The sequence below is a fragment of the Amblyomma mixtum genome, chromosome 6 (genome assembly GCF_055824585.1).
Source record: "Amblyomma mixtum isolate Tamu chromosome 6, ASM5582458v1, whole genome shotgun sequence".
NCBI lineage: Eukaryota > Metazoa > Arthropoda > Arachnida > Ixodida > Ixodidae > Amblyomma > Amblyomma mixtum.
Window position 1 is genome coordinate 76,805,089 of NC_143017.1, and position 25,431 is coordinate 76,830,519.

A 25,431-nucleotide genomic window follows, 5' to 3' on the forward strand; every position below is an offset into this window, starting at 1 on the left:
TCTCCAGAGATCACATTAGGGACAAGCCCTGCATATAGCCGCACTTACGAAAGTGCTTCGAGCAGAGTACACTTGCTTTGGTCGGCTTCAATTCTTCGTCACAGTAGCGAGCGCTTGCACTGCGAGCTTATGGCAGAAAACAGTGGAAGACGACACAGTCGTGGCCGTGGTTGTTCGTGGACACGAACATGATTCTCAAGGTCAGCTGACATACTTCGTACGTCACAACGCACGCAGTACGAGGAACAACGCATGCAACACGAGAAACAACGCGCGCTGAAAGTGCGCTTGGGCGCGCCGAAGTATCCCCGGCTCCTCAACGTGACGTCACTTTGGCCGACATGGACGTGGTTTCCCTCTCGCTGTTCTCCTCTCCTGCGCTCGCGCAGGGCGCGGGAGATTTAAGCATCGCACTTTCAGTTGGTGATTGTGGCACTGTTTTAGCCAAAATCAAAAAAATAATTTTACAGGCGTGATCAGCAATGACACTACTTCAAAACCATAAGAAATTGGCTGATTCGAAAACCGCCTCAGTGCATCTTCAACTTTATCATTGTCAGTGTTTATTTACCTAAAGTACGCCGACGGCCCATGCTTCCGTGCCGCATTTCTGCAGCGATGTTGTCAATGCCAAAGCATATGTTGTATTGCCGTGTGTCTGGCACAACGTTTTCCATGCCAGCACAGGCAGCACACGTCTTTCTGTCACTATCGCCACATAGCTCAAAGCGCAAATATGAGTTTCATAGCAGTATCAGTGGATGAAGAAGACGATGTGCATTGCACAGTGCTAGAGTGTGTTGCAGTTCAACATGAGGCGTGTTCAGCTACGGCGACAGCCTAGCGCTTTTGCGCACCGGCCTGCAAAGCTGATCTGGGAATGGTGTGAACGACCCTGAAAACTTCTGCCAGGCCGACTGCAGCGTGCGGAGCAGGCAACAATGTGCATTCTCATAATGAAAATGGCACGACTTGAAAACACACACTGCTGCATACTTGCAGGGCCCGCCATGAGCTGAGCGGCAGCCTAGGCCGAGTCAAGTTGGAGCCGGACGGGGCACTGCCTATGGACGTGACCTGACAGCCGCCCCCATGCTTTCCCGAGTCCCGCCGAGTTTCCTGTTGCCGGCTTGTGGCACTGAGCCCCTCACTGGTGACTGCTGAAGGCACTGCGTGGGTGCTGCCACTGCTGCTGGTGGTGGTGGCACGAGTCACGCTTCTTCTCCCGCTGTGCAGCCGTTGGGAAGACCAGCACAGTTCTTCAGGGGGAAGAGATGCTTGCCCAGGCTGCTGGTGCTGCCTCCTCCTCCCCTGGGTTGGACCGCACCTCCTCCCTTTCTCCCCGACTTTGGCTGGCCACCCGGAAAAACCTTCTTGTTCTGCTCAACTGACGCATGTTGTGACAGCTGTGACACCACCCGTTTGTTACCGTTTGCCGTTGGTTGTCGGCACTGGGAAGAATGGGCGCAGGTCGTCTCAAGGGGCACTGCCGCTTCCCGTGCTGGCGCTTCTTCATGTTCAAACAGTTCTCCGTTGCCTAGTTGCAGATCTGGTTTTGGTTTGCCTGTAAGTGTGGTTGGGTAGCTGCTGGTGAACAGCCTGGCCAGAAAGTTTGTTTACGGCCTTGTCTCTTTTTTTTTTTTTCTCTCTCTCTCTCTCTGTTTTGAATTGCTCCTGTTGTCCTGTGCCCAAGGCATGAAAGAGGGGTCGCTCGAACACCTTGGATTGCATTCTCGAATCTGACACCCTGGTCCCTAACAGCTGGCATTGCTGGCAGTTTGGTGCCTGCTGTTCTGGCCTCTCTCAGCGCTCTGTGGTAGCAGTCGCAGTTGAAAGCATTACATCCCTTTTCTTTTCCACTGCCAGCATGCAAGAAATTTGTTGCTTTTCACGAGGGGGTAGTGCTGAACAGGAGGATCAAAGTAGGTTTTAATTGCTCCCCCCAATCTTCCCCTTTTTTTTTTCTTTCCTCGTTCTTTCTGGTTAATGAAAAAACAAGATCAAGACAAATGGCTGTGGAGTGGGATGCAGGGCTCTGTGCAAGATGCTGTTTCTAGAGGTCGTGCTGGTAATGTTAGCGTGGCTGGTGCCGATGTTGTTCCCAGCCTTGTCGAGCTGTTGTTTGAAGCCTGTAAAATGTAGAGAAGCTGTGCAAATGCTTTGGTTGAGTTTGGGGGGCAAGAGAGGGAACTGGAAAAGGGGGAGACTTTGCACCGGGGAGAAGGAGAGCGAGTTCTACAGCAAATTTTGACCATTTTGGGAACTGTTGTGCACTGGTGTATGATGTTTTCTTTTTTTTTCTCTCTCTCTCTCTCCTGCCTTTTTGCGGTGCATAATTGCAACGGCCACATCCATGGCTTGGTTCTGTAGCTGTGATAATACCTCATAAACAGGGACTTCTGTGGGGGAAGGGTTCCTTTTTTTTTTTTTCCTTTTTTTACTTGGGTTTTGGGAGGGGAAAAGAAGAGAGAAGAGACAGAAGTGAATGAGCTTGTGAGCTCTTTCATCTCATTGTACAATGTGCTCTTGACAATGTGTGTGCGTGTGCATGCATGTGTATACACCCATTGTGTAACTAATGGCTGTTCTAGTTGGATTCATCTGTCGGTGTGAGTGAAGCTAACGTGCTGGTGTGCGTGTTTCATGTTTGCGCATGTGTGTTAGCTTGCAATTGGCGGAAATAGAAAAGGTGTGAAAAAGAAAAGGAGAGGCTAAAATTTTGGTGCATGATTAGGATGCTTGAAATTAAGGGTGTGCTTTCTATCAGCTCGTTCGTGCTTAGGGCAAGGTACAGTGGCAGCAGAGCACAACATTTGTCAAATTGTCAGACTTTGTGCTTTGAAGAAACCAAGTGTGCTTTCTATCAGCTCATTCGTGCTTAGGGCAAGGTACAGTGGCAGCAGAGCACAACATTTGTCAAATTGTCAGACTTTGTGCTTTGAAGAAACCAAGTGTGCTTTCTATCAGCTTGTTCGTGCTTAGGGCAAGGTACAGTGGCAGCAGAGCACAACATTTGTCAAATTGTCAGACTTTGTGCTTTGAAGAAACCAAGTGTGCTTTCTATCAGCTCGTTCGTGCTTAGGGCAAGGTACAGTGGCAGCAGAGCACAACATTTGTCAAATTGTCAGACTTTGTGCTTTGAAGAAACCAAGTGTGCTTTCTATCAGCTCGTTCGTGCTTAGGGCAAGGTACAGTGGCAGCAGAGCACAACATTTGTCAAATTGTCAGACTTTGTGCTTTGAAGAAACCAAGACGGGGCCTCGGTGATATCATCCTGTTTGTACTTTGCAAATGATTCGGTATAGTATGGTTATTCTTTCAACACAGCTGTGCACAGCCAGTTGTGGTACTTGGCACAAACTGTTTGCAGAGTCGGCACAAAGGAGCAACCTATTGTTTGTGTGCACCGCCCAAACAAGGGGCAGAGTTGCACACCTAAGTCGAATGAAAGTTGGTCAGGGGAAACCGCGTGTTCTTTTTTTTCCCCCGCAATTTTGATGCGATGGCTTGTAAATTAGCAACCTCAGGGGTCTCTTTTTCTGGGCAGTTCTGAACTCTGCGCTCGTAAACTGCCCTGGAAATTGTCCATTACTTCGTGTATTGGCTCGATAGCTGTACATTGAGGCGTGACATTCACGCACTTGCTTAAGCCCACTCTAACGGTAGGCACCTGCGTGTTCACAGATCACAAGGAAAAGCACCTGTCTGCGTCAGATGCGCAAGAAGGTGTCTTGGTCATGTAAATTGGTAGCTGTGTGTGAATGTTTGTACAGTGGTGTGTGGTGCCAGCGGACAGCGTAAGAGCTATGGCATTTCGAAGTACAACACTGTCTCATTGAAGCGCGACATTGGTGGCTCTTTGGTATGAGTGTTTTCCTGTACATAGGTATTTCTTCCACCATAGAAGTATGGTGACTGCGAAGAGGGTTTTGTTGAACTCTTGGACTCTGTATTATAGTTTTGTATTTACGTTGAAGGATGAAAATTGAGGGGAAAAAAAAAAGTTTCATTGTATCATTGTAAATAGCATGGTAGCCCTCATGGGATTAAAGATCTAACCACCTCGAAAAAAAAATTAGTTTCATTTATTTCTTTGAAAGTGGCATGCACACAGTGGGCTGTCAATGCATTGCTGTGATGGTCAACAACATAACACGCATATTTTTGAGCATGCATATTCGCAATGGCTCTATCAGGCTTGGTCACTAACTTTGCAGTTTATCAGATGAGCGATTTCAGTGCCTCACTCACTGACTTATACAAAGGTCATGGACTAAATGTTGTGTGGCATGCAGTTTGTGTGCCGTGTCTGTGAATGCATGTATATCACAGCTACAACCTAAAATAGTCATCTCACAAAACAAGCTTGTCTAGGTTTTGTTCAACAATAATGCGATGCTTGATGCCTGTGAGGCTACTGCTTTTTTTTTTCTCTGTGCATAAAAAAAAAAGACTACTGCCTCTAACCACTAGTCCTACAGTGATGTATATGTGTCTGGTTGTCCAGGACCCTTGCAATGTCTTTGATCACAAGCACTTGAACAGCAGCAATGTGCCTGCATACCACGGCATGGTGCTTCTTGTTCAACACATATCAAAAACTTGACCCGTATGTCTTCTCCTGTCTTGCCAGAAACATAGTTGGTGCACGGCTGTTGAAACCCTGTAGGAAAATGAAGACGTGTATTAGTTTTTAACATCTCTCCTACGTGGGATGGTAGGGGAACACGGATCATAAAAATTAGTTCAATTTTTCAGTGTTTGCATGGAGGAAAAGATTAGCTTGAACGCAGTATACACGAAAAGCTATGAGAAGGCCTATGCTTTGCAACAGAGACTGGTTCTGATATCTGCTGAAACTTGTGTTCTGCTGTGGTTCCCCTTAATATCTGCGACACCAGCAGAGCCACTCCAATTCTGCAGTAGTACCTGCTTATAAGAGACGGATGTCAGCCCAAAATTGATGGCTACAATTTTGTGTCATTCTTGAACAGATGCTGTTAACAAGCAAGCCCTTCTGTTGTTGCATTTGGCACTGCTTAATTTGGCACTGCGATGTCTAAATTAATCTGAAGCCGTCCACTATGGCGTCCCTCATAGTACATGTGCCAGTTCAGGAAGTTAAACCCCACAACTTACAGTATCCAAGCCAGAAGCAGAACTTTATACAAACACACTGCTTTGATCTTTGTTGAAATGCACTTTTGCCACTTCATCAGTGATCTCAGCCACTGATTTTCAAAGACCGACCTACCATTTTTGCACCCTTTAAAAAAAAAGATTGCATTCTTTCACCTCTAACTTGAACAGTAAGAAAGCGGCAACGCAGTTTACTGTCAACAGCTTCCTCATGTTACTCTTGGTGACACCAAAAACGGATTTGAAGCATCTTCACAAAACACTAAAACCAGCTGCTAATTTCTCGCTGCTTTTAGTTGCATACTCCCGTTTCTAAAGTCTGTGCTCGGGGCCGCCACGGTGGCTCAGTGGTTATGGCGCTCGTCTGCTGACCCGAAAAACGGCGGGTTCGATCCCGGCCGCGGCGGTCGAATTTCGATGGAGGCTAAATTCTAGAGGCCTGTGTACTGTGCGATGTCAGTGCACGTTAAAGAACCCCAGGTGATCGAAACTTCCAGAGCCCTTCACTATGGCGTCCCTCTTTGCCTGAGTCGCTTTGGGACGTTAAACCTCTATAAAACAAACAAAAAAACAGTCTGTGCTTGGGTTTGCTTCCACAAACAGGTCTAGAACTGGAGGACTTTTCAGCACACTTGGGGGGCCAAAGCATCATGGTTAACTGGTATCGTGGCTCTTTAATCCACTCCTTTCACACCAGCTGGACTCCCCTGAGCTGGTTGAACTAAACGTTTGAGGTGTCACTTAAGCTCCGCCTTGAGAATATGACACGATAACTTTAATGGGTTAATGCCCACGAATGCAGAATTGGTTATTCTCTACTTAACATTTACAGTTCCCGAGCAGCAAGCCCCACCGGTGTGAGCACCTGCCATCGTAGGGCAGTGGTGCAGCGATGCACCTCTGCCATATGATAACAGGTGCTGCCATCAGTGGGGCTTGTGCAACCCAGGTTGCTCTTGCCGAGCAATCTCTCACAACCAACCATTAATTTAACTGGCACCTGCCACGGTGGGCAGTTTGCTCACAATCCGGTGGGCGGGTTGTGACGACGCCACAAGGTCACATGACCCAGGTGGCCCACCTGCCTCCTAGGTTGCCCCCTCTGGGGATTTTTTGCGGATTTTTCACTCACGGTCAACGACGCCACCACCGGATTTTCTGCGATGCAAGTTCGTTAACACTATCGCGTTGAAAAGAGAAACGTTTCATACATCAACTTGACATCGCACCATGGCCACGCTCTCAGAGATTAAAACCGAAACTGATTGTGTTAAATGGCCTAGTAATTAATTACGTCACACTCGAGCTTTTCAAGCCGAATTTCCACCGTTCTGGACCACTAGCTACCCATCAAAACAAAAATCTCAAAAAAAAAGAAAGAAATGCATGTCTATAGTCCTTTAAAGACAGGAAGTTGAAAGCAAACTTTCAGTTGTGTCTTCATTTTCAACTTATTCTGCGCTGGTTTATAGTCAACTACAGAGTGGTGCATGACCATGAAAACAGCAGTGAAATCCTATCTCAGCTTGAAATTTTTGATACAGCTTGTAAGGTTCGATCACTTCGTCTACAATAAAAGCCAACCAAACAAGCTCTCAAAACATAAGCCGACCATTCCTGCCGCCTCAGCACTTGCCAACTGCAATATAAGAACACGTGACGCAGGGTCGCGTGTGCAGTCACCCAAATTGGCTTGCCAGTTAGCCATGCTGCTTCCAGTATGTTTCCGTTGCTGGCACAGCTGTGAAAACAAGCCTAGAATGAGGGTGCACAAACATCGCGCCGTGTTAGTGCCCCTTTCTGTGCAGAGAAAAAGTTATACTCTTGCGAATTCCTCAACACCTCCCTTCTTCAAAACAGTAAGCGAGATACTCCACCATACTGATAGAACATAAAACCCCCACGAGTGTATGTGCTAGAAGACAAGTCATTTACTTCATTTACTCCCCTTCAGGCTTGTTTTCACTAACAGTGGCTCCTGACGCAACACTTGCAAGCAATGGGTGAAACAATGGGTGCGACCGAAAGACCAAAGACAGAGAGAGCCACAGGGGTCAACCGTGAACAAGAAGTGAAAGAAATTCAAAAGCCAATGCAAAGGCAGTTGAGAAGGCTGCAAAAGTGGAGGCCCATAATCTAACGCTTCTAGCCAGCAGGCGTCAATTGTGTCTGATGTAGCCGATCAATATAAGCAACGAGACTGAGATGGTGGTGACAGTACAGAAGAGTTGCCAAGGTTTACCATAATGGCAGCAATCATTCACGGTTCCTGTAGGACTACCACTGCTTGTGCATTGGGGCCAATTATATGATGATTTTTTTGTAGCGCAAGAGCATCTGTGACAAAAGAGCTCCATGACACACGGTGTTTTCATCGACCCATTTCCCAAGCATTTCACCCTACAGAAGCCAGGCACCAGGCCAGAGGCAAACTTTTATCTATTGTATCGCCAGTGGGTACCCGACAGACCTAATGATGACAGAAGAGCCAGGGATTCCGAACAAAAACCCATGCAACATCTAGTAAAACGAAACTTAAGGTCTTGATCTGCGTTGCTGGGTGGATATGGTTGTGGCTCAAGAGCAAGCACATGACTGAGTATGTCAGATGGGCCACATGATGGGCACCATTTGACAACAAGAAGGTGCTGAAGGGCATGGAGGGGTGGTAAATTTCTAGGGCTGCAAAAAGCATATAAGTAACCTTTCTGAGTGCTCATAGAGATACTGTAGATATTGTAGAGGTGCACCCATCGAGAAAAGGGAAGTCAGAGTTGCCAGAAGAGCATCTCGGGTTGCAGGGAGCGCAGGGCAGGCAGGAGTGGTGGCCGTAGTTGGCTGGCATGTTTGTGCAAATGCAGTGTATGCAATCTGCAATGTGTATGCTGTTTGACTAGTGGGGTAAGTCTTTGAAGCATATGCGAACATGAGAGCTGAAAGAATTTGTTGTTGAGCTGTTACAAACGCACTGTTAGTAGTAGTACTCATCCAGCGCTCTGTGCTTCTAATGTGCTAGTTCTTTGAGGCACTTTCCTCCTTTAAAGCAAAGGTCTTGTGTTATTCCAAGGCTGTTTTAGATCTTGACCACACACTAAGTGCAAGCCTAAGGACTGAGGTAGTACCTACATGTCCCTATCACTCGGTAATCCCTGTCTCACTGCCCGAGGTGGAAAAGATGAACAAACATAATTTCAGGATTGGTGAATGTTAACAGCTGATATCCAAACTTATGCAAAAAAATATCTCGTGACGTGCATTAGGCATCTCGATTTCATCATTATTACGTTCTATTCAACCTTTCCCTCTTCCTTTGACAACTGTGCCTCAGGGGATACATTCTCACCAAAAATAAATCCAACTGTTTACTGCTCTGAACAATTAGATCATCCTTCCTGATGTCACAAGGCCGAGAATCACAAAGCATAGAAAAATGGTGATCAGGCTCGTGTCACCAAACCGACGCTCATACATGGTATTCCTCTGTAAGGAACTGCACCCCCGCAGTTCCACTTTCTTGACATCCGATGAAACAGCCGCCTGTTCGAGATAGCAACATGTACACTGTTGGCTTCATCACCTTAAACAATCTTGCCAATCGATGACAAATTCGTGTTGTGTATGTCAAAACTGGCACCAATTCTAACCATGCCAGTTTCTATGTTTTGACTAAACACTTAGCTTTTTTGAAGCCTTTAGTGCGTGGTGAAATCTTCAAAAAACTTTTCACCACGTCCCGGTGTAGTAAAGAAGAGAAAATGATAGCTGCATTGCACCATCAGTGCCTCCTACAAATCTTTCAGTACACAGCAATGCCTCAAAATGCCATCACACTTCCACGCTTGGCAACCTCATTATTCGAAGCACTTCATCGGCGAGATGTTGGTTGCAACTGATATCCCTGTTTTCGGTGCTTGTGACCAGCATGCGCTTACATGGTAATGCACGACCGAGGTGCACTGAAATGTCTTGCTGCATTCCTCTTTGCAAGTTGGATGAAAAGAATAGAACTACAGGGCTTCACTTCTACGAAGTGCCATTTGACATTGACTTGCGAAAAAATGGCTTGCCAAGATTTGACAAAGTGGTTGGACACTGAAGGATACAATGCGCTACATTAAGGTGTGCAGTCAATGCTTCAAAGAATATTTTATTGAAAAACAAAAAAAAAGGCCAGGAAAAAGTGTTGTGCCCTCCACTTTCAATGACTACCCACAGTATTTGCAGCTAAAGGTAACACGAGTGCAGCGTGGTGTGCAAAAGAAAGCGTGTTCTAAAGATTCAATCAATGTTTTCTGCAGTCTCCAACAATTACCGTTGGCTCAAAAAGGGAATTTGCCAATGAAATATTGAAACAGAATCCAACCCTTCTAAAACCACTTGCAACGCTCGTGAATCATGCACTTCCAGCTCTCTGTGCATCAAAACTATTAAAAAGCCACGATGAACACAACAAGATATGCAGACTAAAACTAATGAAGCTGCCAAGCTACGTGTTCAGCATCACCAACAGACAGATTGGTACTTTGCCAAGAATCCACTCTAGTGAAAGCACCTAAAGCTCTGAACGTAATAAATGATTTTATTATGCATTCACTTGTTTCGATCCCAATGAAAGCGTCATGAGGCATGCTGTATGCCCATTTGGTACACCAGATCGCACATCACAGTGCAGCAGTGGTGTCGCCAGGACTTTTTGTGCCTGTGTGAACATAGCCCCTTTTGGTGGGCAGCAAGCTGGTGAACCAATTTTGGGTCTGGCCACTCTCCTTCGCACATCCCAGGCTCCATTTCTGCCTTATCACTGCATTGGCAACGTCCAAAACACATGGCATCCCATGCAAATACATGCAGACATATATGGGAAAGTGTGCAATGGGTGACAGGAAACCCTGTTTCAGTGCCGGCTCCTTAGTGCACTGTTGATTCTTTCTTCTTTTGTTGGGCATTGAAAGAGAGAGTGTAGGCGGCACTGGCACCACCCACAAGTACACTCACTGCAAAGCTCGTGAGGCTCTTGCGGTGCATGTCTACCTAAACCACTGATCGCCCATTCTGGAGTGCACCCCTATTCCATTCCCACACAGACATGACTGACCTAGGCTGACCAAGTATAACCTGCATAACATTCGCAGTCAGCAGGTGACCGAAGTTTTTTTCGGCAACTTCTCCCAGTGACACTGTCTTACTACACAAGGAAACGTCCCCTTTAGAACTGTCGTAGCAAAAACAAAACCCGCTTTAAAGGCACCTTTCTTGTGTCGCAGGAAGGCACAACGCACCTTCAGACATGCTTCCCATTTCAAAGTTGTAACAGACATAATCTCCAACCGAAAGTTAAGACAAGTTATTGTTGCTGTCTTTATTATTAATCTATTTCCTCACATAGTCCTTCCACCAAGGATCTTGACAGGGGGAGAAAAGAAAACTAAAAATACCACTTGCCCAGTGAACTAGCAAACCAAGGTAGAGCTACAATCTTAAAAGCAATGGCTGAAAGAGAGTTTGAAATCAGAAACACTGCATGCACTCACCAGAGAATTTTGTGAATGGCTCAAAAGTTTAATCATATCAAGAAGAAATGAATGACAAAAGGCATCACTTCGAGCAACATAAAACACAACAGTTATGATACTCATCATTATGATCCCTCGTCCTTAACTTCAACAAATGGGCTTCAGCCATGCATGCTGCAGCAAAGCATTTGGCGCAGCGTTGGATCAGAACAGTTTAAATTTTTATGTGGCAAACTCCAAATATTCAGGCATCACTTCCATAGTGGGTAGCTACGTGTTCAGCTATTCCACAAGGAGCTAAATTTTGTTTCAGAACAATAGCTGTGGAGGTGGTAACAAATGATGGTGAGTGTCATCTGCTTAAGAGTATGTGCAGTAACAAAAAAACTCAGTGACATCAGGATCATGCGACCATCTCTCTCCTGACCAATAAAAATTGGGCACTATACTGTCATCTGCTGGCCAATACGAATACACCATCCGTGGTAATATGACCTCAGTGTGCTGGCAAAAAAAAAGTTTTTTATTTTTGCTTGCTTGTTCATTTCTACTGATGATGAGGCTAATTAACAGAACAGCACAAACATGGCCTCGTTTTGGGTCACACCATGCACCTGTGATTTTGCTGGCACTCGGTAAAGGGAAGCCATTGCAGTTACCTTGTATTACGATGAGCATGAAACTCTCAGTGGAGTTGCACTCAGTGAATACCTTCCTTCGTAAAACCCTTCATCAAACACGGCTGGACACACTTGCTTCCCTGCAAACAAAGAGAATTTCACCTCAGCAATATAAATACTTCCTTTTTCACACACAGATAACTTCAAATACTGTCCCCAGTGACACAAGTCGATGAAACTGCGCAAAATATCTGCAAAAGTAGTGACGTCATAACGACATCTACCTAATTTCCTTTTGGACAGGTTTATGAGAAAGCTGATGACACTACACACAAACTTTCAAGGATATTGAGAAGAAATACAGGCCTGTGTCAATAAGATACCGAGTTCTAATCATAAAGAGACAACCACAGAAAATGGACGTTGGAAAACGGACCAATGAGAGACCAAAAAACGAAATACAGGTATTGCCATCACCAGCTGATTTTGCAAGTAAACTTAGTGCATAGACACCGAATTTCAGTGCATATCCCAGAAGCATAGCCACACACACCGCTGTTCACTTCAAAATGGTGGCCACCCATCCTTTTTGGTAAGGACATCACACTCTGGAATCATCTGGCGGGAAAATATTTAAATCCAATTTTCTTGCCGATAAATGTGTCTTGCTGCCCGACAAATGCCAACATAGCCAGAAAAAGCTGGAGAATCAGTCTTTATTGAGGACAATAATAAAATGGAGTTGTTTTCAGGGTCCCTTTAAAGGAACCAAACAGTACATGAACTATTTTTTAAGAATTTCGAAGCACGAAACTACGATTGAGTGAGTGAGTGCAACACCAGCTGAACGTTTCTAAAACTGAGAAACTGAAAACAAGTGTGGTACCAGGTCCAAGACAGTAATATTGTCTTGAAAAATACAAATATAGCCTTCGCACATTCTTTCGAACGAGTGAATCGCTTTTGTTCTGTGCTAGTACATGCATGCTTGTACAATCTTTAACGTATAGACACATAAAAGGGTACTCATGAAAGCAGCATGCTGCCACATTTCCACCAGTCCATTCATCAGTTTACAGGCAACATAAATATTCAACAGCGTGAACCTTCTTGCATCAGAAAATATTTTAAGGGAGAGTGCATGCCTAACAAAATATGACAAGCACTTGTAAAGAGAGCTCAGAATACACATAACAATAGCTTGGTGGTGACACGGTCACGTTATGGGACACACTGACAATCATGGGCGTCCGGAGGGGGGGGCAAGGGGGGGCGGTTGCACCCCCCTGGAAAATCACTCACTCGAACCGTGAGTGATGGCCGCACACCAGGGGCGGTGGTGCGCTCAGTCAAAAGGGTAAAAGCAGCCCCGCATGGTCACATCTGCGAAATGCCGCGTCCGGGCGTGCGTCGTTCCGCCGTTTTCAAACCACGCCATCGTTAGCTCTACTGAAGGGCGACCTGTTCCAGACATACAGCGGCACCGGCGAGCATGTGTTTCGAGCCGCCTTGAGATGGGTGTCTGTTTCTTTGATCTCTAGAGAGATAGCGACACGGAGGCAGACAGTGCACGGGGCATCTTGTTTTCGCCTATGTCGTTACGCCGGTCACCGATGAATTCTTAAGGAGGGAAGGACAAATCAGCCGTGTCCACCCCCGCTTTGTCGGGCTGCTCAGGGGCAAGCGGGCGATGAGTTGGCGCCGCCGCCGCTCGCTGTCTCCTCCGATCAACGTGTAGCGCAGTTCGGTAGAAGCGCCGCTTTCAGAATCTCCGGCAAAGGGGATTAGCTGCTTTTGTTCACGGCGACGCAGTCTCCCGAGGCGCCCCCACACCAGCGTTCTTTGCGTCTTCTGTGAAAACCAGCGCCTTTGGTCAACGCAGCCCGATGGCGCCTGCCTGGCTCGCCTGTCACCTCTGGCTGGGCCTCAAATCACAACAGCGCCCATGTACTGTGCGTGTCAGTGCATGGTAAAGAGACCCAAGTGGTCGACATTACCCGGAACTCTGTACTACTCCATCCCTCATAGCCTGAGTCGTTTTGGGGCTCTGAACCCCATAAAAACACAAAAACAAATTTTCCGACCGGAGTGGCGAGTGTCCCTTCCCCTCGGAAGTTGCGCGGCGTTCCTTTCACCCCCAAAGTGCGCATTCGGGGATACTGCGGCAAGTAAGCCCTCGCACGTGTGCGCGCCTCTGTGTTTGTGCTTGGGTGTTTTTAGTGGCCGGTTGTCAGCGAAGCTGAGAACAACCAAGACAGCGGACGAGAAAACGACGAGCGGCGAGCAGTGTGTGTGGGGTTGCTCGACTGTGCGGATGCGCAAGCAAGATGGAGCGAGGTGTATGAAGCTGCGAGCGTGCATTTATCTTGTAAATAAGTTTTCGTTGTATATATAGTCATCTTTTGTTTTCAACGTACGCGTTCAACAGTTTTTCCAATCAATGTGTATGATGAGTGTGCACCGAGAGCGTGTAATGAAGCACAGAAGTGAATTTATCACACGTGTAATTACGCAATTCGCCCAGAAAAATCCGAGGCGCCTACAGTTGCTGTTCAAGGAAGACTGACTGAGTGACTGTAGTTGCGTGTTTGCGAACATATTGTGCTGTGTGCTGGTCATCAATCCGGGTGAGTCGAGAACCCGTATGCAGGAAGACTGAGCACTCTTCTCCACGAAGTGATATAGCATCTTTTTGCATTTTTTATTAATTTTAGTTGTTTCTTCGTTGATAAACTCCAATGTACCTCTCCTAGCCGCGCTTTAATTTGCTGTTTGTAATTTTTCTTTCATGTGTGCATTTTGTTTAATTTTTATTTATATATAAATAAATAAATTTACTCCGCAAATAGCGCCTTTTTGCTACGAACATACCCCCCCCCGGGGCACCAACGGGGCCCCCCCCTGCAAAAAATTCTGCGGACGCCCTTGCTGACAATGCCATAGTTTCACTGAAGAACTTCGCTTAAAAGAACTTTATGCAATTTTCATGCCGAAACAAAATTACAATTCCTAACTGTACTGGTATTACCAGGCCTAATTCAATCAATATATGGCAAGACATTTTCACTTCTACATAACCTCATCTCATGCTTTCATCAGTTGTCAGTCCTTTTAACTAACACGCAGTTCAGCAAGGCACATGCATACAGACTACTTGCAAAATGTGGAGACGACATACCGTATTGTGCGTTTTTATCGTAAAGACTTTCAAAAATTTTCCCGCCTCAACCACTCGCTCGTTTGCAGTGAAACTGCGCACAGAGCTTGCGCAATATGGTAACTTTTGTATCGTAGCAAGTTTTACAACGGTACTTACTTAGTTGAGCCGTGCATGATGCGAAATTGTACTTGTCTGCGTAGAGATCGTCGAACCAAAACCCACAGACGCCGTTTTTTCGCTGAAGGGCGGCAGTGGCGCCATCTGTTTTCAGCAGTGAAAAGCGTCACGACAAGGCGCCGAGGTAGCCGAGGTGAGTGTTGCATGAAGCGCGTGCCTACACTGCACGCGTGCCCTTTGAATATGCCGTTTTTTCGGCTAACTGAGCGAAAAAAAATATCAGAACAACTGATTTAACCAGGCTTTACCTTTCAGGTGATATTATTTTCAAAATCGCCGCGGCACCTTGTCGTGACGCTTTTCACTGCTGAAAACAGATGGCGCCACTGCCACCTTTCAGCGAAAAAACAGTGCCTGAGAGTTTTGGTTCGACGATCTCTACGCAGACAACTACGATTTCGCATCATGCAGGGCTCAACTAAGTAAGTACCGTTGTAAAACTTGCTACAATACAAAAGTTACCGTATTGCGCAAGCTCTGTGTGCAGTTTCACCGCAAACGATCGAGCGGTTGAGGCGGGAAAATTTTTGAAAGTCTTTACGATAAAAACGCACAATACGGTATTTTCAATTCCTCAGTGTGGGAGTTTCAGCAATAAACGTGTTGTACAACCACATACAGGGTATGCAGCGAATATGACTGTGCAGGTAGCAACAAACGAACAGCTGGCGGTCACCTGAACCATTACTTTCTGATGGTACCAAAAAATTACATTAAAAGATACAAAAATATATTGCTTTCCATTACAGAGCCAAATGCTTCCCTTTGTAACAGAAATACATTGGTACGAATGTTAGCCATACCTTTGAGCTCCAGTGGGTCGTCAGAGTATGGGTGCTGTAGAATTTTCAGCACTTTTCGAGCTTCACTGTAGTCACCTTTCTCTGCTGCATCAATAGCTCTCTGAGCAATGTGGTTCCTGAGAATGAACCTGCAAAACAGATTGGCAGCAGATATGTGGTAGTCTTTTTCAAACTTAATACAATTATCAACAGCCCCCTCTTGAGAGAATAATTTAGTGTGGGTAAACTGCACTGGCCTCCAGTTTTTCAGCAAAGAAAGTTCAAGATATGCATTGCACACATAGGACCATCCCCTCCAAGAAGAGCTGCCCATAAATCTGCGTCCGTTGGTAGTTGAGGTTGTTTAGCCAAAATGGTTACCTCTTGTAGCGAGTAATCTTACAGCACGCCTGCTTAATCTGTGACAGCTGACACTTTGCTTCGAGAAGTTTGGAAATGTAGTTCGCGTAATACTGTGAAGATTTTATATACTTCTGCGAGCAGAAACAAAACTACTGACATCTGTGTACATAGTGTCACACATGATACACCAGGCATTACAGAGCTAATTCCTCAGCATGTCTGCAGGCCCAGCATACCACAGCCTTTCCATTCATGACAGATTCATCAGTTGCCTCTCAACATTAGCAGCCTGTTTTTCTATTTTCATGCAGCCCTGCACTACAGCATTCAAGTGTATTCCCACAATAAGTCACATTATTTGTTTGTCAATACTGCAATACTCAAAAGGGGATTCTAGCAGGCTGGAAAACACAAAAAGTAAGCACATATGAAATCATGAGAAGGAATCATCCATTTATAAACGTAGTCACTGACACCTATTCATGTGTTCTCCGATATGATTTTTGTGGGTCCATTGATAAAAAAAAAAAATGATGGAAGATTTAGCGTGATTAGGCCAAATGTGAATTAGGTTTTTTTTCTTGCTATGTCCTATTATTCTTCATTGCTTTTGAGCATGAACTGTTGTAATGCCACGTGGTATGACATTCCAAAAGAGCAAGCGCGGGAGATGCACCGACAGTGCTGGAGCATGGCATGTTATGTCAACTATGGTCGCTCGTTGTGATCGGCATTCCTCTCATGTCAGTTCATGTTTTATCGTCACGAAACTTTCGCATGGTTCTGCCAAATTTTGAGTAACTCAGCACTAGCTAACACATAGATGGCCAGTTCGTTATATCAAGGTCAACCGCCGCACTGTGTACTGTGCGATGTCAGTGCACGTTAAAGAACCCCAGGTGGTCGAAATTTCCGGAGCCCTCCACTACGGCGTCTCTCATAGCCTTAGTCGCTTTGGGACGTTAAACCCCATAAACCATAAACCAACCAACCAAGCAACACCTTCGTTACATGGAAGTCTCAAATACACGCGCTTCAACGGGGGCGGCTTTGGGGAATTGATAAACTTCGTAATATCAAGGAATTCGCTATATGGAGGTTCGTTACATCCAGGTTTAACTGTAAAACACATATTCAAACTCCTTTCATAGCCAAGGTTTATAGTAGATCTGCGTAGTTCCACTTAGTCTAATGATCTCAGCTGCACAGCGGGCAGCTACATTTGACAGGGGCGTCTGCTATGTTGCCACTACAGTTACTACGCCCCCGAGGCCATACAAGAACATTTTGCTGCTTGTCATAGGTACCTTGGATTGTGGCTGTTCATTAGAAGAACCCTCTCATTTTGCAGAGCCTGCAAGTCTTCCACACCTTCTACATCTGTCTTCAACCTTTTGCAGTATGCTTCTATCCAGTCTGTCCATACTCTCCTGTTTCTCGCTTCCAAATCTTCCGCGCTCATTTCCTGCAAGGAAAAGTAGTGATGCAAGACATGAAGACGAAAGAAAAGACAAGTGAAAGTATAAGAAATGAAAACCAGTAACCATATAGAAAGGCAATGAAATGAAAGTATCAGTGTCTAAAAATCGTAAATGAATGACAGGAGCTGGCTACAAATTCACTGTTACAACATCTCTTGGCCACAACTTCACAGTTACAGCACAGAAACCTTACTTTTCCCCTTTTTCATCTGCTTGTTGTTATGTGAGAGCATGTGGTATTCAGATAGAGAAGATATCAAAGTATCAGTACCTACAAAATTTACCTCCATGATAAGGGTAGGCCACAAGTTCACTATCACAGCACCTCATCACTATGACTTCAATGTTGTAGCATAGAAACCTTATTTTTATATCTTCCTAATTTGTTTGTTGCAACTGTATAGTCCCTTCTAAGCCCTATAGTAGCTGTGTGAGCACATATTTTAAACGGTGAATAAGCTATTGACCTTAAGTTCCTTGGCCTTCTCCATCTGGGCCATGATCCTCTCTTTGGCAAGAGCACCCTTGCCAAGTTGTTCCAGCAACTCTGGGTTGTTCTTGGAGAGTATGAGGAACAGCTGGAAGTCGCTGGAAGAAAAAGGAAACGGGGAGTTACGCCAGCTGCGTGGCACATGCAGGCTCTTCAACCTGCAGCAGGCAGCTGATTTTTAGTGCAAAAAAAAAACAAAAAAAAAACAAGGCAGGGATGGCATGTGCGAGCACCAAATTCTGGCTATCTTAACTGCAATCTGTCGACAATATACAAAAAACGTGAGAAACAGAGCAACAAGTAAAAAAAAGCAGGTTTTTACACTGCGATAAAAACAAAAAGATTCAGAAATACACAAGGTTAACATTTGCATGTACAGTAGACTCCCATTAAGACGAACTGTCAGATAAGACTAACAGTGTAAAAACATTTGGTTGATTTCCCATAGACCCAATGTAGAAAAAAATTACGGAGGGCACTTAAGATTACTTCCCGGGTGACCAACCATCAACTTAACCTCCACCTGCCACGGTGGGCAGTTTGCTCACTATCCGGTGGGCAGGTCACGTGACCTAGATGGCACACTTGCCTCCTAGGTTGCTCTCTGGGGACCACCCGCCAGAGTCATGCTTGTGATTTTTCCCTCACAACGGCAAACAACTGACAATGCTGAAACCAGATTTTCTGGACAATGGGGCCTTTCACGCTATCTTTTTAAAAGAGAGAAAAATATGCTTTCAGAGCCTGTACTGCAAATCAAGCCAGATAGGTGTCTTCCGTGTGCTTGGAACCAGAGGGAAAGGAAGAAAAAGAGCAAATAGTGGTCGCAGCAGAACAGAGGAAGAAATAGACTGCGAAAAAATAAAATTTCACCAATGCTGCAATGCTGCTTTCAAGAGGCATGATGTGACCTTGTTTCATGACCTCACTGTTCATTTCACTTTATTCATAGTGCAACAAATGCTCTCCTTTGCAAATATCTTCTCGCTACAAGCCTATTTCATTCACTGTTTCCTCGTAACATGTATTTGGATGCACCTAGCACACACACATATCCTTTGGAGGGCAGTACTGCTAAGACGAACAAATTGTCATGGTCATTTCAAGTTCCTCCTAAAGGGAGTCAACTGTGCTTCTATAGTCATCTTTATGTACTGCCCCCCTCCCTTCCCTTCCCCCCCCCCCCCCCTTCAAAAAACACTTATTTGTATGATAGCAATAAGGATGACATGCTTACATATTTGCACAGAGATGGCAAATACTTCAATGCAGTTGTGAGTCGGTCACCTATATAATACTCTGCACAATCACAAGAAGATTGCCCAAAAAAGGTTTTAAATACCTCTGAAAAGATGTCTCTCATTGCCCAGAAAAGGTTTTAAATACAGCTGAAGAAATGTCCCTCATTGTTCACGAAAGTAATGGTTGCACCAAGAAACAATGTCACTGTTTTGCCATTTGCATTTCTACTCTGTTATTCCTTTCTTTACAATCTTTCCTTCATGACTCTCTTTCGTGTTGATGTGTTCTGTTTCTTGCCTTCTATATTCATACATGCATACAAACTGTGATGAAAACAGACGAAAGTTAGCATAAGGAGACCACAGGAGCTACTTATACAATCATACAATCAAACCTTGTTCTATTTCGACATAGGCAACCAAAATTCGTAATATAAAATTCTGCCAAAAACACACACAAGAGAAGTGCAAGTTTGTCAGTAATGGAATGGAAACTCATGTCAACCCTTGTCAACTCTTATTAGAGAGTAAGAAGAGACCTCTTCAGAAGTTTAGCAGCGTTTTGAAGCCGCGAAAACCCGAGCGCCAAGTACCAGTTAGATTAGCTTCCCCGCACAGTAATGCCTGCACAGTAGTGCTTTAAGCAACACCTAAAGCACCAGCTAGGGTGGTTTCCCCACATTGCAGTGGCGTCATGTGGAAAATGCAATGGCAGAACGAAAGCTACCACCATTTGCACCACCTCTGTGTCATCCGATGTGAGCACAGGATAGAAACTGCAGGGCCATAACCAACCATACCACTGGTTCCGGGACGCTGTGGAGGGAGCATGTGCCGACTAAATGGCTGCCATCTGTTTAAGCCGCTAATTCTTTATAGTGGCGCTGTTGGTGAGCACGAGAAGATGCAATCAAGGCACTAAAGCTTACCGTATCATCATCAGTTCACCCGTGTAGCGAGGCAAAACTTGCCACTTGACATTCGAGCGGGCACAGCCTGGCGATGGGGAGTTGCATATACAGTCAAGCCCACTTATAACAATATTCAAGTGCCATGGAAATACCATTGTTATAACCAATAATTGTTATAACAGGGTTGTGCCGAAAAAAAAAAGAAAGGATGACAAACTTCAGAGCATCTATTGACAGTAAATACCCAGAGGGGTTTGATTGTTCTAATGCCTGTAAAAGCTCGTTAAATCGAACTTCAGGGAGCCGGAACAATGTTCACCGATGACCAAAGCACCACCATCACTGCGCCACCGGGAGCTTTGCGCACCTCCACGTCACAGGAATCAAGCCGGCTTTTTGGAAGCTATTCTTATGGGAAATTCAAGAAGCATGCAGAACCAAGGGTGCGGTGACAGCTGACAAGAGAAAAACCGCGCTGGCTGCATGCATGCACGCTGCACTGACTGATTAGGGGTATGCATGGCGTGCGTAGCCAATGCAGCAATGCAGCAGCTCTCCTGACGCAATGACGCCTGCCTCTTTTGCTTTCGTGGCGTTGCTGCGCCAGCTTAGTCCATTGGTTGGCCCCACACATGCACGCTTTTGTGTTGTAAGCATGGTTTTGCTGGTGTGGTAGCATTTTTTTTTTTTTCTGTAATGGTTGACACTCAATTACTAGATTTAATTGTTATAACTAATAATGTGCCTTGACAGCATTGCTATAAGCAGTTTATTTTACCATAGAACACATGGCAAAGCTCATGGTGCCATGACCGACCATTGTTATATCCGATATATTGTTATAACCAGTATTGTTATAAGTGGATTTGACTGTATCCGTTTTATGGCCAACCATATTTGATATATGAAGTAAGAATTACTTGTCTTTGTCAAAAATATTAGGAACAGTTCGATATAGCCAATAATTCGTAACACCTGTGTTCACTGTGGCAAAAGTTAATCAAATAAATACATGAACAATACAATCCGTGATGGCGTACAATGGGAAGCTTACCGGGAGCTGGTCTGAGCATGAAGGTGTGCGGAGAGTTCGCTGTGCGTGCTGCAGCATGACATAAGCTCAGACAGAAGGCTCCGTTTGCTTGCCTCATGCTCAGGGTGTCCCGGGACTGCGAGTGTGCTCAGACACCTAAAGGACCTCGTGAAATCTGCTCCCGCCTCCTCCATGGCATCATAGAAGGATGTGACCAGGTCTCTGGAAGCGTTTACGCAGCATCTCAGTCAGCACTCATTCACTCCTTAAAGGTGCACCGAGGACAACTCCATACAAATTTTGTTCTTTGTAAAAATCGGTCGCTTGGTTCCTTCAGGACAACTCCATATAAATTTTGTTCTTTGGAAAAATCAGTTGTTTGGTTCTTGGTTCTTTTGTGGGCTATGTTAGAGCCTATTTAGTAGCGAAAGAAGCATTTATTAATCATCATCATCAATGAATTATTATCGTATTTACCCGAATGTAACGCGAGTTTTTTTACCATAAACAGACGTGAAAAGTCACCCTCCGCGTTACATTCGAATACTAGGAATAAAAATGTTAAGAAAGGCACCAAACACTCATTATTAGGCTCGCTTAATGTGCCGCATTTACGTGCGTGTCGATTGACCTGCTCCTTCAAAGTCGTGCGCTCCAAATTCAGCGGTCAACCAATACGCGAACCACGCCAGGATGAGTCGTGAATGCGGTGCAAACGCGAAAAAGGCAGAGCAGACGACACCAACGAGAGCGCGCCAGCAACGAGTCACCTTGAAACATGGAAGAAAAAAATGAGGGAGCGCGACGCCAAGCGGCCAGCCTTCACAAGCCAAGCGCTCGTGCACGGCCGGTCTCTAGTGGGAGCGCGCAAGAGAAGCGCGCGCACCCCTCGAGACCGGCTGTGGCTCGCGAAGCCGATTCCTCTCCCGTTTTTCCGCTCTCCCAGTCAGTTCCTCTCCCGCACGCTATCAAGCTCTATGCGCTATCACGTGGCGTGGTCACGGGAGGACCGACTTTCTCCTTTTTAGTGCATTTTTACTTTTTACGACTGTACTTCAATAAAGCTGCTCTCGACTTTTCCTATAGTTTCCTGCGTTACATTCGTGTTCTATAATTTCGGTTCCTCGTGTTAAATTCGTGTTTTCGCGTTTTTTGATCTTGCGCGTTCGCAAAGTCGACCCTCGCGTTACAATCGTGTTCTTTTTTTTCCCCGGTTTCGCCCTCGCAAAGTCGACCCTCGCGTTACAATTGGGGTCGCGTTACATTCGGGTAAATACGGTATACCCTTAAAGGAACAAAGGGAATATATACAAAATGTCATACAAAGTAGTTTTAATGCATCAATATAACAAACAACGCAACAAAAACAAAACTAGAAACACTTAAGCAGAAAATATAGTGGTGACAATATAGGTAATGAATAATGGATAAATCGCAGAAATGGCAATTAAAACCACTTAAAAAGGTCACTGATCGCAGGGAGAAATTTTTCAGGATTAAAATGGTTACAAGTAAGCTAGGGAGTTTGTTTTATGATCCAATGACTACAAGTAAGGATGAGGAAGAGAACAAAGCTATTTGCATGACTGGAAGAAAAACTTTGCAAGAGTTAAAGGGACACTGAGGAGAGCTCTATTAATATTTTTTTTATAGCAAAATCCGATAGTTCGGCATTTCATGGCTTTGTTGCCACTTGGCCGGCAGCGAAAGATGCATTTATTTCTAAGAAATTTGGATTCGAAGTTGAAAAGTTTTTCCCGCCGCTCTGATTCAAACTTGGGATTCTCCTATGACGACACAGGACTAAGTGACGTGAAACATGACGTGCACATGACGAAACGCAGACTCCGTGACTTCTGGCGGCCAGCAGTGCGGCCCAGCAGCAGCCGAAAAGAAAGCTACCGCCGGCCGCACGTTGAAGGCATCTATCGGCTATTGCGGCCGTCGCTTCGTTTACATTTGCACCGGCGTTTTGCCAGCGTTACAATGGATCCCGTTCTCAAAGTCGTCAACGAAGTTCTCGCAAATAGACACCTTTAGCATACCGTGTACCTTGTTACCGTTAGCGGAATACCGGGAGCTCCCATACCGCTGCGAGCAATCGCTGATTGGTCCCGGCACTGCAGGAGCGCGCGTAGCTGTCGGGTACGTGGCGCCATCTGGGGACGTCAAGGAGATTTGCGCATGCATTTACTGCGCCTCAGTGATTCGTGGCTTCTCGTGTCCTAGTGTTGCTAGAACTATTGGTTCTAGCAACACTGTTTTGTCCTATGACGTCATGAAGCTTGTACTTGCGAGTTTGGCCTGTGGCGGCGATACCTGTATTTTGGTTCTTGCTCTTTTCTACGTTACAAGAGCTTTGTTGTCAGTATGAATGCCGTTTTTGTAATCAGGAGCTGGTATTCTGTCGATGCAAGTCAACTTCAATTTCTCCTCAGTGTCCCTTTAACAGTTCTAGTAAAAATATGAGTAGGAGGTAAACAAAAATAGCACTTTCAATGAGGCACACACAATATTTTGTGAAAAAGTATTACACTTTCAACATTACATCAGCCAGCTCAGAAAGAGGTAACGTTAGCTTGATGTCGTTCGTACTAAATGTTTGGTTATAATTGGATAGTATGCATCGGACTGTTTTATTCTGTAGGGGCTCGAAGCAGTTAGTCAGAATATGAGAACAACAGTTCAAAATTAAGTAGGTATTTTTTTTTTTAGACCTAATGAGGACTTTGTAGGCAACGAGTTTAGCGTTGCTGCTCTAAGAACAGAGTCACGGAGAAGGTCAAAAATATGGCTAGCTAATGATAATACACTGTCAATAAAGACGTCCCAAGATAGAGTGGAAGCTAAATGCACCATCAAGTACGTATACTGAGATACTGCCAGCAGCCCCCTCCAACAATTTGTATACTACAGGTATTCTGTGAGTCGAAAAGATAATGTGCATGCTCTTAGAATTAGTAATATTCATCAATCATTCCCAACACCATAAAGATAACTTATCAAAGTGATCTTAAATAACCTTGCATTATGGTGAATTTTTCATTCTCATATAAAACGCAGCTGTCCACAAAAAGACATACTGGTGAAGAAAATCAGAGGGCAAGTAATTAATGGAAACAAGGAACAGTAAGGGGCCCCAGTATGCCTCCCTGAGGAATGCCCGAGCGAACTAGAACATTGAAGGATTTGCAGTTATTCATTTATATGCGCTGATATCTGTTGGATTTAACTGGATTTAAAAATGGTGCATTTTTTTTCCCCAACACTCAATCCGATTTCGTGACTGCAAGACCGAAAACAACTCAACGATCACCACTTGGAAGTCAATTGCAGTGTACACAAAAATCTGCCGCGACATCAGTGCAGTTTGCTTGCAAAGCGGTGATACCTGTATTTTGTATTTTTGGTCTTTTCTAGTTTAAAAGCTTCGTTTTCAATGAAAGATTAAATTTTTGTAAACTACTGATATAAACCAATCGCAATTTGTCCTCAGTGGCCTTTCGACTGTGCTGAACATATAGAACAACGAATGCACTTAAGTACTGCAATATGAAAAACATCTGCGGATAGCACAAGATCTGCTCGAGTTGAAACCCGAAGTTGAAGCCCCATAAGGGGTCTGATGCGTTACCTGAAAGTAATGAAACTTACTTGTCTTCTGCAAGTTCTCTCTTGACAAGGCCAAGCTTCCTTCTCATCTCACCCAGGAAGCACACTTCATATTCTGGTGAGTACAGCTCCAAACCAGGCAGAGTCTTCGAAAGTGGGACAGCGGACTGTATGGCTTCTGCAAATTTTCTCAGGTTCCATAAGCATATCTCTGGCTGCTTGATGTAGGTATAACGACCACCGTCATCTGTGAACGAAGATATGAAGCATAACTTCTCTCATCAATATGCACCGAAAGTAGATGATACTGACTAAACAGCATTACCTGATGTGTTGCAGATGTGATCAGGGTTGAACCGGTCCATGAACCCAAATGGACCATAGTCAATAGTGAGGCCAACTATGCTCATGTTGTCTGTGTTGAGAACCCTAAAGAAAGGAATTCACTGTGAACTGGTTCACTTACTGGGATAAAGTGGAGCTGAGAACATACCCATGGCAGAACCCTACACACTGCCACTTGGCCACAAGGTGTGCTGTTTTCTTGACGACGTCATTGAAGAATTGCACATACATTTGCTCCTGGTCACTACTATAGCTATAATAAATCTGTGGAGAAAAAGAAGGTTGCGGATACTCCAAATGCCAATGCAAAAATGATTTCTTGTGCTGCTGAATGCTACACACATATATGAGAAAGCATTACCTACCTCTGGAAAGAAAGTCTCAATGGTGTAATTGAGAAGCTGAAGCAAGATTTCCTTACGACCAACACTAGGCCCTACTCTTCCGGTGAAGCTGTCCAAGGTCTTAAAGATCTCAAAGGACCCAAACCTACAGAAAGTGAAATAGCATTAGCAACTTTTTCACTTGTCTATAGAAGGTTTTTATTAAAATTTCTGGGACGCT

The 25,431-nt window shown here is 44.9% G+C and overlaps 2 protein-coding genes across 6 annotated transcripts in view; one reads left to right on the forward strand and one right to left on the reverse strand.

Annotated features, from left to right (window-relative positions):
• E(Pc) (Enhancer of Polycomb) overlaps window positions 1-1,998 on the forward strand; it is a 59,416-nt gene extending 57,418 nt beyond the window's left edge. Inside the window, exon 15 of the mRNA XM_089548240.1 lies at window positions 1,003-1,998. Coding sequence (XP_089404366.1) covers window positions 1,003-1,081 — 79 coding nt within the window. The 3' untranslated portion in view covers window positions 1,082-1,998. The remainder of the gene's footprint in view (window positions 1-1,002) is intronic.
• A 2,067-nt stretch (window positions 1,999-4,065) lies between these two features.
• LOC149339437 (protein adenylyltransferase SelO, mitochondrial-like) overlaps window positions 4,066-25,431 on the reverse strand; it is a 44,697-nt gene continuing 23,331 nt past the window's right edge. For 2 of the 5 annotated variants that reach the window (XM_089548246.1, XM_089548241.1), the window contains exons 4-12: window positions 25,233-25,356; window positions 25,016-25,131; window positions 24,848-24,951; window positions 24,565-24,769; window positions 20,932-21,132; window positions 17,703-17,823; window positions 17,062-17,219; window positions 15,413-15,540; window positions 4,066-4,663 (exon numbers count right to left, since the gene is read on the reverse strand). In XM_089548246.1, coding sequence (XP_089404372.1) covers window positions 4,476-4,663; window positions 15,413-15,540; window positions 17,062-17,219; window positions 17,703-17,823; window positions 20,932-21,132; window positions 24,565-24,769; window positions 24,848-24,951; window positions 25,016-25,131; window positions 25,233-25,356 — 1,345 coding nt within the window. In that variant the 3' untranslated portion in view covers window positions 4,066-4,475. Of the gene's footprint in view, window positions 4,664-9,473; window positions 9,941-11,311; window positions 11,413-15,412; window positions 15,541-17,061; window positions 17,220-17,702; window positions 17,824-20,931; window positions 21,133-24,564; window positions 24,770-24,847; window positions 24,952-25,015; window positions 25,132-25,232; window positions 25,357-25,431 lie in introns of those variants that run through there. The other 3 variants (XM_089548242.1, XM_089548243.1, XM_089548245.1) reach the window with 3 other exon arrangements.